Raw genomic sequence first — 14,790 nt, forward strand, 5'->3', positions numbered from 1 at the left:
CACCAAAAGAGGTTATTTTACCATTCGAAGAACAAGAAACAAGATTTGATGCAATTGCAGAAAATCTCTGAGCAAATGGGTGCATGCTATGCCCAACTGTATCCCGGTCTGCAATGCCTTGGAAACTTTTACGGGTGCATGTGCATAGTAACACCTCTGACCAGCATATGAACCTTCATGCCAGTAGCACAGCCCGAGATAGAAAAGACTATGAAACCTTCCTCCATTGGCTGGAAGTGAATTCTCCATTCTCCTATGGAGATCACAATAACTCGCTGATCAGTGTAGTAAGTGGTGTCATTGCCAGGAAGTGTGTCAATGTCGATCAAGCTGTTGCTCTTGTCATAAAAGCTGGTTGGGCTGTTACTGGGAAAATGTATGTCAACATGAAGTGGAAGAGAAACGACAGAGTGACCAACATCAGTGGTGAAAATACCCACGTATTACTATCCATGGTGTTGAGTTGGAGGTGAATAGCACATTGTTATTCATGAGGGTCACATGTGTGATTAAGGATAGTTCTGAGACGGAAATTTCTCTCCTTCACAAGTTTGCCAAACAGCCACCCTCCTCATTTGATAAAGTGATTATGAGGAAAAACACGAAAAGAGTGTTCTTGGTAACATCCTAAAGTCGACTGTAAGTGTCCACCTTCAACTTCCTGATGACGCATGGTTCATCCTTGATGGAGGTCACCTACTCCAAAGCTTGCCTTGGCCTACTAATGCCACATGACCAAGTCTGTGACCACTATGTATCATATGTGCCTGAACACTATGGGCCAGACTCTGTCTTACTGGTAGGGAGGGACATAGCCCTCACTATGTATCATATGTGCCTGAACACTATGGGCCAGACTCTGTCTTACTGGTAGGGAGGGACATAGCCCTCACTATGTATCATATGTGCCTGAACACTATGGGCCAGACTCTGTCTTACTGGTGGGGAGGGACATAGCCCTCACTATGTATCATATGTGCCTGAACACTATGGGCCAGACTCTGTCTTACTGGTGGGGAGGGACCTAGCCCTCACTATGTATCATATGTGCCTGAACACTATGGGCCAGACTCTGTCTTACTGGTAGGGAGGGACCTAGCCCTCACTATGTATCATATGTGCCTGGTCACTATGGGCCAGACTCTGTCTTACTGGTGGGGAGGGACCTAGCCCTCACTATGTATCATATGTGCCTGAACACTATGGGCCAGACTCTGTCTTACTGGTGGGGAGGGACGTAGCCCAATGATGCGCAGTCGGTGGGCCCATTGGGCTATTTTTTGTTCCAGCCAGTGCACCACAACTGCTATATCAAAAGCCGTGATATGTACCACCCTGTCTGTGGGATGGTGCATATAAAAGATCCCTTGCTGCTAATCGAAAAGAGTAGCCCATGAAGTGGCGACAGCGGGTTTCCTCTCTCAATATCTGTTTGGTCCTTAACCATATGTCTGATGCCATATAACCATAAATAAAATGTGTTGAGTGTGTCATTATATAAAACATTCTTCCTTTCTTTCTGTCTTATTGTTTGATGGATATGGCAGGGGAACCTCAATAACATCTGCTGAACAACAGCGACGAGCAGAGCAGAACTAGAGGCACTGATTTTCCGTTTCAGATTTTTCCCTCTTCCGTTTCATAATGTTACAAATTCCATTTTTTTCCGTTTCAGTATTAAACAAATTCTGTTTTTGTTTCACTCACACTCTCTCTCACACACACACACACCGCAATTAATTGCTGGTATAAAATAAATAAATATGCAATGAGGCAAAACATGTCAGTAGTTTGTATTTATTTTTGGTTTAAATTTAAACACGAATACGCCACGACACAGACTTCGGACATTTTCGGTTTTCTTTACAATATGATCGGGAAACTAATTACAAACGATCACACTATAAACCACTTCCCTTGTATAATTTATTTTGAACAAAGCCTGGCATACAATATGCAATTACTGCATTCCTTTGTGAGACCGGAAATATGGCAATGCCGCAAATGTTAAAAATTAATGAGCAAACATAACATAATATATCTTTCATTTGAGTAAATATCGGACAATTTTAGCTCACAATGTTCGGTTTTTCCCGTTAAATCGTCGGGAATAAGCGAAGAAAACACGACTGGTAAAACGTCTAGATACATTTGGCGTAACATACAAAGGTACTAGTGTCGTAGCATAGCACAGGCAGATGTCGGTGTCCATAGTTTCTAGTTCGAAAAATAAATTTTAATTAATCAAATGCGCTATGTAAAGTTAAATAATGTTTTGGAAAAAAATCGGGAATTCCGTTTCAGATAGGTATTTTCACGATTCCGTCCGTGATTCCGCGATCGCGGAAAATCAGTGCCTCTACAGAACACATCAGCTGATATAGTTTTTGATTTGGAAATGACAACCACAACATCTAAAAAGGAATTTTGGGAAATGGCAAAAATAAAGATCACTTAATTAATAAGTTAATTGGAAATATTTTGAGGGAGTAGGTCTGACTGTGAAGCATAGCATCACAGATGCTGACTGGTTGATTGCATCAACTGCCATGGATACTTCCCAAACACAAAATTTGCCTGTTGTTGTGGTGACTGACACTGGTTTGCTGGTGATGATAGTTGCACAAGCCACCTCAAACATGGATATCTATATGCTTTCTGGGCACACCCCATTGCAGGTATGCTGTATTGATGAAATTCAAGCAGCTTTTTGCAACGTCAAACAACACCTGATGTTTGTACATGCAATCACAGGGTGTGATACTGTGTCTGCCCTCTACAATCAAGGGAAGAAGGTTCTTGCATAGGTTGATGATGGTGACAACTGGGACTGTTTTTTCTGAGTCTAACAGCACTCACAATAATATAGCAAGTGTTGGAGAGTTATTTCTGCAAAAGCTATTTTGAGCAGTTAGATCGAAGTCACTGGACAAGTATCGTTATGTCATGTATTTGCGATCTGTCCATAAGGCATTGTTATCTTCATCAGGTCTTAAGTTTGAATCACTCTCTGCAACTTCAGCAGCTGCAAAACATCATAGCTTTAGAGCATACCATACTGGACATGTATGTGTATTTTCTATTTTAACAAACAAATGGTCCACTTTGTAGTTTTTGTTTAATAAGGTTTTGTAGAGGATGGCGTATCATTCCTGACTTTTTTACATCTGGACACCCGTTGTTAACTTATTTTGATGCCTGAATAATATGGGGTTTTTTCTTTTCAGAATTTCTTCAAAAATCATTGGGTATTGTGGATATGCTTGAGACAGTAAAAACAGAAGCAAATACTTCAGCTGCAGAAAAGAAAAGAAAGGTAAATAGAAATCATTATTCAAGCTTGTGTGTCGTACTGATTTTATGAAACTATTGCCCAATCAAGTGAGGATAATACATGAACCTTGACATGAGTTTCATAAAATCAGTACAACTCCCACAAAAGTAGTAAAAACAGAAACAAATACTACAACTGAAGAAAACAAACAGAAAACCAATGTAAGCAGAAATTATTATACCAGCTTTTCCATATTATTATTTTGTATGACTAATAAATACCATGTCAAAATATATCAACACAACTAGAAGGATACAATGGAATGTTGTTATATTTCACATGCTCAGTCTGAACCAAAATTGGGGAAACAACGTCATGTTATGCCATCACTTCCCCAAATTACATGTGCTTCATATGATTTTTATTAATTTGTTTATGTTGAACTATGTGGATAATAATGGATTTAATTAAAGGGACTGTCCTGAGTTTCCTACATTGTAAGATGTTTCCAACTAATAAAATCTTTTAATGTCTAAAAATATGCATTAAATATATTTTCTTGTTTAGAATATCAGTGGCTGTATATTCAGTGTGTTTCTGGTCATCTTAATATTTTAAGAAGCCCAAACTGGATTTTGTTTTCAAATAATTTTTTTACACACGAAAAAAATTATTTTAGGAAATAAAATTAAATTTAACCTAGTACAAATACTAGAATGATCAGAAACACATTCGATATACAGCCACTAATATTTTATGCAGAAAATATGTAATTACAGTCGTTACAAAGTCTCTGTTAGTCAATAAACATCTTAAAAGTTTTAGCAAATTCATTCTGCTACATATTTTACTGATATTCGGCTGATGTGTGATCAATTTATCATCAATCCTTGTCGGCCTATTATGCTATTTCTCATTCCAGACAGTATAACAAAAGCTGTGATATGTACTATCCCATCTGTACGATGGTGCTTGATGATTCCTTGCTGCTAACTGAAAAGTGTAGCCCATGGAGTGGCATCAGTGGGTTCCCTTTCTGATCTCATACATAAAACTGTGTCTAGTGCATCATTAAATAACACATTCCTTTCTTTCTAAAGCCTAGATCACATTATTTGACTCAACTGGATGATCATGATATGAGCTAAAAGTCCAACATAATGGTCAGGAGTCCAGACAGTGACATATACTGGATCTAGTCTATCATGCCAGGGAAATAGACATTACTATCCTCTTCAATACAGGTCCTGGCAACAAGAAGCACCTTATTAACATTACAAATCTCTCTGGACACTACACAGAGCAAATGTATTCTCGAACCAAGAACAATGTCCGGATTTTTTTCTCTATTAAAGCCTTTTATTTTGGTGCTGATTGGTCAAATACCCCTTGGGTCGAACAGAAGCTTTCTCTCGAACCAGTTTATTGGTCCGAACTGTAAAATTAAACATATTCAGCTCGAACGACTAAGTCTATCCGAAGAAATACAAAATTTTTTTTATGTAAAAATTTTTCATCGACCCTTTCACATCGGTCACAAATTAAGTTATTATAAATTCGGAAATGGAACAAAAAAAAATCCTAGATCATATGCCGGCTTACAGGTTGTTTATTTAGCACCTATCGGTAATTATCTTTCTGGTATAGATAATTGTACTACTATAATCATTAGCTGAATATACCTTGCATGTAACACCAATCATTTGGTGAGCCTAGACAGGCCTCGCCGGTTTACTTTAATCATTTTAATCGCTACTCTACGCATAAGCGTCGGTATATTTTGTTTTTAACTTGAAATACAGGAGATGTCAATTTAATGTAGTGATTGCAACAATAACAGGTAAAGGGCCTCCGCCTGTGCTTCATGCACTTTCATTTTTTCTCAACGTTGTCAATATGTCGCAAAAGATTCTACAACAGCATAATAAAGAATGATTTTTTAAAGTAATAACTATTTATAAATACAGACTACCAGTGTGTTTGTTATTTGTTTATTTAACGGTGATAAATAATAGTTAAATATATAGCTCATCCGACATTTGACGGCGACTTCGTTACTCATGAGTCAATCGGACCATCTCGCCCAAGCCAGTTTTACGGAAATAGGCGAGGTGTTCCAATTGGTTTTTGTGTTACAGAAGCACCCGACAACGACCGAATGCATGGTTCGAACTACCCGATGGGTCGAACAGACTTTGATGCGTCAACAGTGTTCGAGCCAATGAGATTCTACTGTATTTGTCTTCAAATAAATCTAGCTGGATCTAAGTCCTTATATCGGATGTAGATGACACACTATATTTGGAATGATCTTGTAAGACTGGATAGGCTAACAGATATGGGGGAGGAATTTATGTAATTTATGTTTCTACATCTATTAACTACAAGAGAAGTACTGGTCTAGAAATAAATGAAGTTGGAAGTATTTGGCTTCAAATAAATCTCCCTGGATCTAAGTCCTTATATTGCTCAGTGTACAGACCACCAAACTCATTAGCTATCTGGATAGACAAATTTGAAGAGCAACTTACAAAAGCTGTTAATGTTGGTTATACTGACATTATCATAGCTGGTGATCTAAATATAGACTATCTGAAGTCCTCCAAGAAGCCATCTTCAGTGGTTTGAACAATATGGTTTTGAACAGATGATCACTAGAGCCACAAGAATTACAGCTGACTCGGAAACATTAATAGATCACAATTATACCAACAAGCCAGAACAGATCTATGAAACGTAAGTACCTATATACATGCCATTAGTGACCATTACCCTGTTTGTGCAACTAGAAGAACAATACAGTGTCAAACATCAGACCATTACAATAACTCACAGAGATTTCAAACACTTCAGAAAAAAATGTTTTTCTAACTGATCTAGAGAATGAACCTTTTAATGAAATAAAAAAATGAAACGGTGTGTAATACTGCTATTGTAAAATGGTATAAACTCTTTAACGAGATTCTTAATAACTATGCACCAAAAACCAAACGAGTAAAGCAATAGCTCAAACCTTGCTGCTTAACCCCAGAAATTAACAAAGCTCGCCATTCACGTGGCAAATTTCACAAGCAAAACGACTGTGACAAATATTAGCTTTGGAGAAACAAAGTTACCTTTTTAATAAAGAAAGCAAAGGCAAACTACTACAAACAGGCCATTGAAGAAAATCAGACCACAGGTCTAAATGAATTGAATTACAAGAAATAATGACCTCCTCCCTGCAACATAAATACCTCAGCATCATCACCGAGTGAAATTGGTAATCTTTTCAACAAATACTTCAGCCTCATCACCGAGTGAAATTGGTAATCTTTTCAACAAATACTTCAGCATCATCACCGAGTGAAATTGGTAATCTTTTCAACAAATACTTAAGCATCATCACCGAGTGAAACTGGTAATCTTTTCAACAAATACTTCAGCATCATCACCGAGTGAAATTGGTAATCTTTTCAACAAATACTTCAGTCAGTTACCTCATAAGCTACTTGAAAATAACTCAAAATGAAATCCTAATAGTATTAATGACCATCTAAGAGAAACTACTCCTAACATACAGGTACGACAATTCAAACTGCAATATATCAGAAGCAAAAGTATGTAAATCATTAGTTGATAATATTGTACCAAAGGTGTTGAAACTCTCTGCAGCTATAACTACTGAGTCAATAATGCATATAATCAACCTAAGTGCCAAAAACCAGTCAATACCCTCATACTTTTAAATGTGCGACGGTAACACCTATTTTTTAAAATGAGACAAAGGATCATCCTGGAAATTATAGACCCATATCTATTTTACCAACACACTCAAAGATCATTGAAAAACATGTAGCTAATCTATTATATTCCTATTTGAAAGGTAACAATCATCTTCACAAAGAGCAGTCAGGTTTTCGTAAATCTCACTCAAGTCAAACGACACTTTAAAAAATTACAGATATCTGGCTAAAAGAGATGAATGAGGGAAATTTAACATGTTTTGTGTATTTGGACTTCCAAAAAGCATTTGATCTAGTTGACCATAATATCTTAATATCAAAATTGAAGCATTATAATTTTGATGGAAATACCATGAAATCATATCTTACTAATACGACACAGCATGTTTTTATTGACCGTTATTAAATCTGTACCAGTAATAGTGAAGGAAGGTGTCCCACAAGGTTCAGTGTTGGGTATCCTGCTGTTTCTAGTATTTATTAATGACCTACATTGCCAAGCATTCACACATGACCTATTTGCTGATCCCTCCCTAGATGTAATATAAGAAAAATTTAATGATGACCGTAAAAACATAGAAGTCTGGTGCACTGACAATAAAATGTCTTTAAATGAAATTAAAACAAACTGTTACTAACAACTGTTCAGAAGCTATCACGGATTGAACAGAAGCACCTGGATCTTTATGTCAAACAAACATGAATTAAAAACACTGACACTCACAAGCTACAAGAGGTGACTGTTAACCATTTTCTTAAGTGGAATGCTCAAATTGATAAAAAAAATGTATAAAGTGCTCAACTCCAGAACTATGTTGCTTTTAAAGATTTTTTAAATACCTGCCACTTAAAGTCAGATTACTTTATGTTAATGCTTATATTCAGCCTGTACTTGAATATTGCCTGACAACATGGGGAAACTGTTCCAAGCAAGATCTTAACCGAATCTCAAAATTATTAAAAAGAGCTGCATGCATTATTCTGGATAAACAATACGATTCCCCTTCAAATCCTCTCTTTAGAGAATTAAAATGGCTAACAATGGACAAAAAGGTTGAATACCAAAAAGCTATTTTTGTTTACAAATTTCTTAATGGCATTGCTCCTCAATATTTACAAAATATTTTCAGTAAAATTCAATCTAACTATTGCTTGCACACCACAAATGAGGGAAAACCAAAAATGGAACACTTCAAAAAAATCTTCAGTACTCTGGTGTTACTATATGGAACAGTTTGCCCATTGATGTGAAAAGGTCTACGAGTCTTAATATATTAAAAAAGAATTGTTTTAAATACTATTTTGATAGATGTAATCATCACTGTCCATATTGTTAAGTACTATGAAACAGTTGTACGTTTATAAACACATCTGTACATTTGTATATATTGTATAGTTTATATTACATATTATATTATATATTGTTATAATCTACTTCAATTTGATTGGTAGAGAAGGCCTCAAGGGAGAATGTTTTTGTACTAATTGAGTTACTTTTATAAATAAAGGATTATCTTATTATTCTTATTATTCTTCTTCTTCTTCTATTTATTATTATTATTATTATTAATATTTGTACCAACTTCTTAATGTTCTCCATTCAAAACTAACATTATCATTTACCCTTCTGATTTTTATGTATACTACTCAAAAAAAGAAACGCAACCTTTTTATTTCTGATGGTACGACTACATCTTTATGTTTAAAATGACATAAATTATGGCACATTATTCCATGCATGCCAAACAACATTAGAACGTAAGGAACATAAACAAAAAATGCAGCTTTTGATGTCGAGTTTAAATAATGTAATTTTTGTTCATGAGGCCTACGCGCACAAATTTATTGTGCTCAAAATGCACGTGCAACACGGATGCACGTTGCTTTCAAGTGGTAGGGTTTTTCTTATTTATGTGTTCGCTGTTGGTCAAATGCTCTGTCTGTAAGTCGTGCCACATCTTACTAATGACCAGCCAAAAATTGCAGTCAGTAGATTGCAAGCAGGAGAGACTCATTCAGCAGTTGCACATTTATTAAATGTTCACCTGACCACCTTTGGGATCGATTTAGCCAAAATGGAAATGTCCATGATAGACCCAGATCCGGTAGACCACGTGTCACGACGGCTGCACAAGATCGCTACATCCGGTTATGCCATTTACGGGATAGGTTCTTGACAGCAGCCTCTACCACTGCAGCCATACCAGGGTTGTGAAGGATATCGGACCAGACTGTAAGGAACCGCCTAAGACAAGATGGTTACCGTCCAAGAAGGCCCGCTCAAAGGATAGTTTTGCCACCACGTAATCATATCCTAAGACTCCAGTGGTGCCGTAGATTTCGAGTATTGCACAGGGACCAATGGCGGAGGATAGCTTATAGTGATGCATCGCGTTTTACACTGCACAGAAACGACGGAAGCGCAAGGGTATACTGTCGTCATAATGAACGTTTTGCGTAAAATTGCATCCAGGAAGCAGATCACTTCGGCGGTGGGAGTGTCATGGTGTGGGCAGCCATTTGTTTTAATGAAAGGACTGACCTGGTACATATCCAAGGCAATTTAAACGGCATTAGGTACAGAGACGAAATTTTAGCTCCACATGTGATTCCATTTGTGAATGCAAATAACGTCATTTTTCAACACAACAATGCTCGACCCCATACGGTTAGAGTAGCAATGGAATTCCTGCAAAGAAATAATGTCGTTACACTACTTTGGCCCTCTAGATCCCCAGATTTGAACCACATTGAACACATATGGGACCACTTGGATCGAAGCTGCGACTACGTCAACACCAACCTTAGATGCTACCAGAGCTTGTCCAGGCATTACAAGAGACGTGGACTGCAATACCCCAACGTGTTACGCCATATTAGATTTCTGATGAAAACCGATAATTCGCTTAACTTTTGAAGTAGACATCATACAGAGACAAATGATACCATTTTTCTGCATAATTTTGGTATGAAAAATTGATTGAGAGGGTTATTTTCATGATTTTAACAATACAAATGCATTGAAGTTGCAAAAATATGTAAACGTCAGCTTACTTTCCACCATAAATCGCATCAAATACCGGTATCTGTCTATATACATACTCATATCAGATATAGAAGAATTCATTTTGAGTTGGAAAATGTTTCATTTTTGTGAAAGACGGGCTGTAGTTAAGGATATACCCATAATGAAATACTCATAAATGAAATACTAACAGATTTGTCCCAAATTGTTTCATTTTACACAGGAAAAGACATTTGTACTGCATGATCCAAATGCTTTTTTACTAATGCAATAACCTTTTTCTTTACTTTAGGAATGCTTTATTGAGTAATTAGCTATAACTGGTGACGGTAACTAATAATCAACTAACAATCACAGCATAGTAATAGTGTGGTGGTGAATAATCATGCCGAAGTCAAAGAAACGCAAGAGTGGTGATGGTGATGGTGATGGGTCAAAAGAATTGCGGAAATGTCCTTCTGTATACTGTATTTTACATGTTAATGGCAGTCAGCATCTACATTTCACACCACTCTGTGTGGTCAAGGGCTTTGCCACTGAACAGCTGACTCAACCACATAGTATTCGTGGCCTTGGAGAACAAAATATGTCGTGCTGCATCAAGTGAGTCGGTTTCATTTACACTGTATATTCTGCACACAAATTTCTCTGTTGATTTTCTGATGGCATCTGTGAGTTCACCTACTCCTAAGCCACTGAGTAAGTGATGGTCCGCTTTGAAGACCGTCCATGATGACCGCTTCATGTGATTTGATATGTAAGAAGTCGTGTCACATCCGGTAAGCATATGGAAAGGAAGCAGTGATGTTGCTGAATCTGTTGGCAAGTTGTTGAATACTTTTTCGATGGGTATATATCTCTTTTGTTTTTATGTGCCTGACATCTTCATCCAGAGGCTCCTGCACTGTACACGGGGAAAATGGGAAACCAACAGCACAAGGACATCTGTATCTCTTGATGATACAACCATATTTAATCGGCTCTGGATAGCATGTAACACCAACCTAGTATCAGCCTCTTCGCGTGCAGCCCTCAGGGAAGCTAAATCGGTTGTGATGTTTGACGACTGAACTTCTTGTTCATCTACAAATCCGCCAGCAACAACAATTTCTGTATGATGCAGTGCGTTAGTAAGCACTTCATCAGACAAGAATTTGGCAAGATCGGCCTTGTTCTCTTGTAAAGCCATGAAATTTGACCAGTTTTGTGAGGGGTACATCATGGTATTCTACAACATGTCTGATTGGTTGAGCATTCTTTTTGCATCATACTCTAGTGTTAGACTCTTCCCAATATCTATCAAAATGGCATCCACTCTTTGACAACTGGTATAACTTTCCAGTACTTTCCGGATAAATATGTTTGCTAGGTCACCAAAAGTCACTGCATTAGGAGGTTTTCCAATTCCAACAACTAGTGCTTGCCCATCTATAATAAGGCATGATGCTTTATCTTGAAGATTAATTGTTTCAGGGCATTCAATACCTTCTGTTAATATATCAGCCAGTACTGACTTGTTTCCAATGCGAAGTGGCTATTCATTTCAGCAAGTGCTAGAGATACTGGCATATAAGCTCATGTTTCAGTATAGTGGGCATATCAACAGGTCGACCAGCTTCATATGCAGTGATGAGTCACTGAAAGACATTTTTGTCTGCTTTCAAGATAGTCCTTTTGTTTTTTTCTTTACTGTCCTTGATTACAGTATACAGCGATGCAAATGTAGCTGCATTATTTTTAAGCAGTGGATGATGAATGGAGACTATTGGCTTGCATCGTGGCTCAGTCACAAATGTGTCAAGTTGTTTTTGGCCGAACTGTTTGACACCAAGTAATGCTACATCTTTCATCACAATATTTTGGAGTGAAGCAGACTGTGCATCATTAGAAAATACACTGAATCTTTGGAATATATTGACCAATAATTCGTCATCTTCGTTGTCCCGTGTTTGTCTTGCTGTTGTACCCTCATTGTGATGAAAAGTGTAACCAGGAGACAATTCTTACATTTAATATGTATCAGTTGCTATTTGAGATGGCAGGTTGTAAGAAATGGTCCACCTACAGAGAGCTGACGTTGTCTATGTGATACCGACAACTCCACCTCATTTCTTGCCAGTGCAATTTAGCCACTGATTGAATCTCCGGGCAGCACACTTAACAAAATCACCATCTTTGAAAGCTGAGAGCACATAATGTAGGAAGCTGGTACATTGCTGCCAGATAAATAGGACCCCATCTTGCATAGTTGTAATGATCATAACGCTTGAAGTACGGCACATGACGCTAAATGAGTGGATGCCATCACGCTGGACTCAAGTGAACAGTAACAGAATAGAAACCATTTCCATATACCACTTGCCAACATTTAGTTATTTTAATTGTACTACAACTTTGATGTAAAACAGGATATAATTTGAAGCAAGTCTTTCAAATTGGTATTAATTTAAAACATTCAGATAACATGTGTATTTCATAATTGAAATATCTTTATTGCAATGCACATATACAAATACTTAAATCAAATATATAGGCTAACCATTCAAATATAACTGTTTATTTTTCCACATCTATATTTACAAGATTGCAAAAAGATTACAAAATTATACTTGCCATTGCACATTTGTCATTTGGAGGCAATTTTTTTTGGTGGGGGTGAGGGGGGTTTGAAATGTCAAGAACTTAAAATTCAGCTTAGTAAGCATGATTTTTGGAATCAGAATTCTGTTCAAATTGTCTTAAAAAGCTGTGGTATTCACTTTTACCCAATACTTCCCTGAAACATTACCTTTTAAGACATATTTTGTCTAGTGGCCATCTTGGAATTTTTGTACTCTTAATAATTGAAAACATCAGAGAAATATCAAAATAACAATTCTCTGACATAAAGTAATGACATTGTAACAAAGGTACTTCAATTAACAGCTTAAATGTTATATTTTGAGGTTTAGTAAAAATATGGAGGCCATCTTGAAATTTTCAATGAAACATCACAGAAATATCAAATATTAATTCTAGGAAACAAAAGAGAGAGAAATAGCTAATAATATCATAACTTTACTCGTTCAAATGCTGAAACATTACATTATTCTTTTGCCATTTTGAAGACGAAGGACTCAAAATTCAGCTTGGGAACTGACAAATTTGGATTCAGCACACCCAAATTATGTTAAAAAGTTTGGTTCCCCACTTTTACCCAAAAATGCTCCCAAGGTCTTAAATAAGGCCTTTTTCAGAAGGAGGAGGGTATCTGGGAGCCAGTGTGGTCATGTGGCCCTATCCTTCCACCTTCCCTCATTGACTTATTAGAGAAAACTCTTCACGAGAAGGAGAATGAGGAAGAGTGAGACATTGTGATTGATTATGATGCTTTTCTTTATGACGATGACTAGATTTTCAGCAGCGACACGAACTAAGTGACATTGCTTACTACTTCTGTTGCTTATTCTGTTGCACAAAATAATGATATCTAAGAATAGTTCCATTTATTGAACTCATTTTATGTTATTTTATTCTAATTGCTATCAATTTTAGTTGATTCCAGATTTAATGTGAATCCTGTACTTTGGTATATATGCAAAAATATTGTTAGAGCAAACTAAAGTGACTTTTTCACATTTGTTTTTCACTTTGAATGCATCTATCTTATTTAAATCACAAAACAACCCTTTCAATCAATTCCTCATGCCACAATTATGCAGAAAAATGGCTTTATTTGTCTCTGTATGATGTCTGCTTCAAAAATTATGCCGATTAACAATTTTCATCAATAATCTAATGTGGCGTCCAAGATGGCCACCAAAAGGACCCATGGGACAATATTTCCTGTTGGGAACATCAAAATTCATTTGCTAGACACCCTGAGAATTACCAAAATGTAAGTTAGAAAAATATATCATGGGGGTGCATGGGAACCCCACCTTCCTACTAAACTAATCGCTGTTGTTTAAAGTAACCTGTTCATAGAACAGTAAATATTTACTGATGGTTCTTAATTAATACGGGTATTTTAGTAATTTGGAATCCAATTAGACAGGTGACTGCTTAATATGAGTGCATTTACATTAAAAATCGTTTGGTATGGAAAAACATTACCACTGTTGACAGATGACCGCTAGGACAGGTTTGACTCTTATTACCTTTTTCAATGACAACAATGTCAACTTGTAAACTAATAGCTCAACATTAAGGTTTTGCATTATAATTTTATTGTTTGTTTATGCAAGATGAGATATTTAATCCTGCAGAATTTATGTTGACCATACTTGACTCACTGATGGGATGGTGCATATAAAAGAGTCCTTGCTACTAATGGAAAAATGTAGCAGATTTCCTCTCTAAGACTATATGTCTGAATTAACAAATGTTTGACATTCAAAAGCCCATGATTAATAAATCAATGTGCTCTAGTGGTGTCGTTAAACAAAACAAACTTTGATTTTGATTCAGTGAGCAATTGGGCAAAAATGCCGACATTGTTAACTTTAGAAAAATACTATTCAGCAGCAATGTTTTCACAGTACTTTAGAAAAATACAATTCAGAGCAATGTTTTCACAGTACTTTAGAAAAATACAATTCAGTAGCAATTTTTTCGCAGTACTTTTGCAGAAAAAGTACAGACGATTCAGAAGATCTATAATTATCATAGATACAATACATATGTTCAAAGTTCTGACCCCAAAAAGGTGAGGAAAACATAATTTTTTCGATGTCACCAACACAATTGTTTTGGGGTTTTTTGGACGTGTTACTCCTACGTGTGAT

The 14,790-nt window shown here is 36.6% G+C and overlaps 1 protein-coding gene across 1 annotated transcript in view; it reads left to right on the forward strand.

Annotated features, from left to right (window-relative positions):
* Window positions 1-14,790, forward strand: part of LOC121383698 (polycystic kidney disease protein 1-like 2) — a 142,603-nt gene that overhangs the window by 18,214 nt on the left and 109,599 nt on the right. Inside the window, exon 5 of the mRNA XM_041513792.1 lies at window positions 3,228-3,316. Coding sequence (XP_041369726.1) covers window positions 3,228-3,316 — 89 coding nt within the window. The remainder of the gene's footprint in view (window positions 1-3,227; window positions 3,317-14,790) is intronic.

Source organism: Gigantopelta aegis, chromosome 10, assembly GCF_016097555.1.
Source record: "Gigantopelta aegis isolate Gae_Host chromosome 10, Gae_host_genome, whole genome shotgun sequence".
NCBI lineage: Eukaryota > Metazoa > Mollusca > Gastropoda > Neomphalida > Peltospiridae > Gigantopelta > Gigantopelta aegis.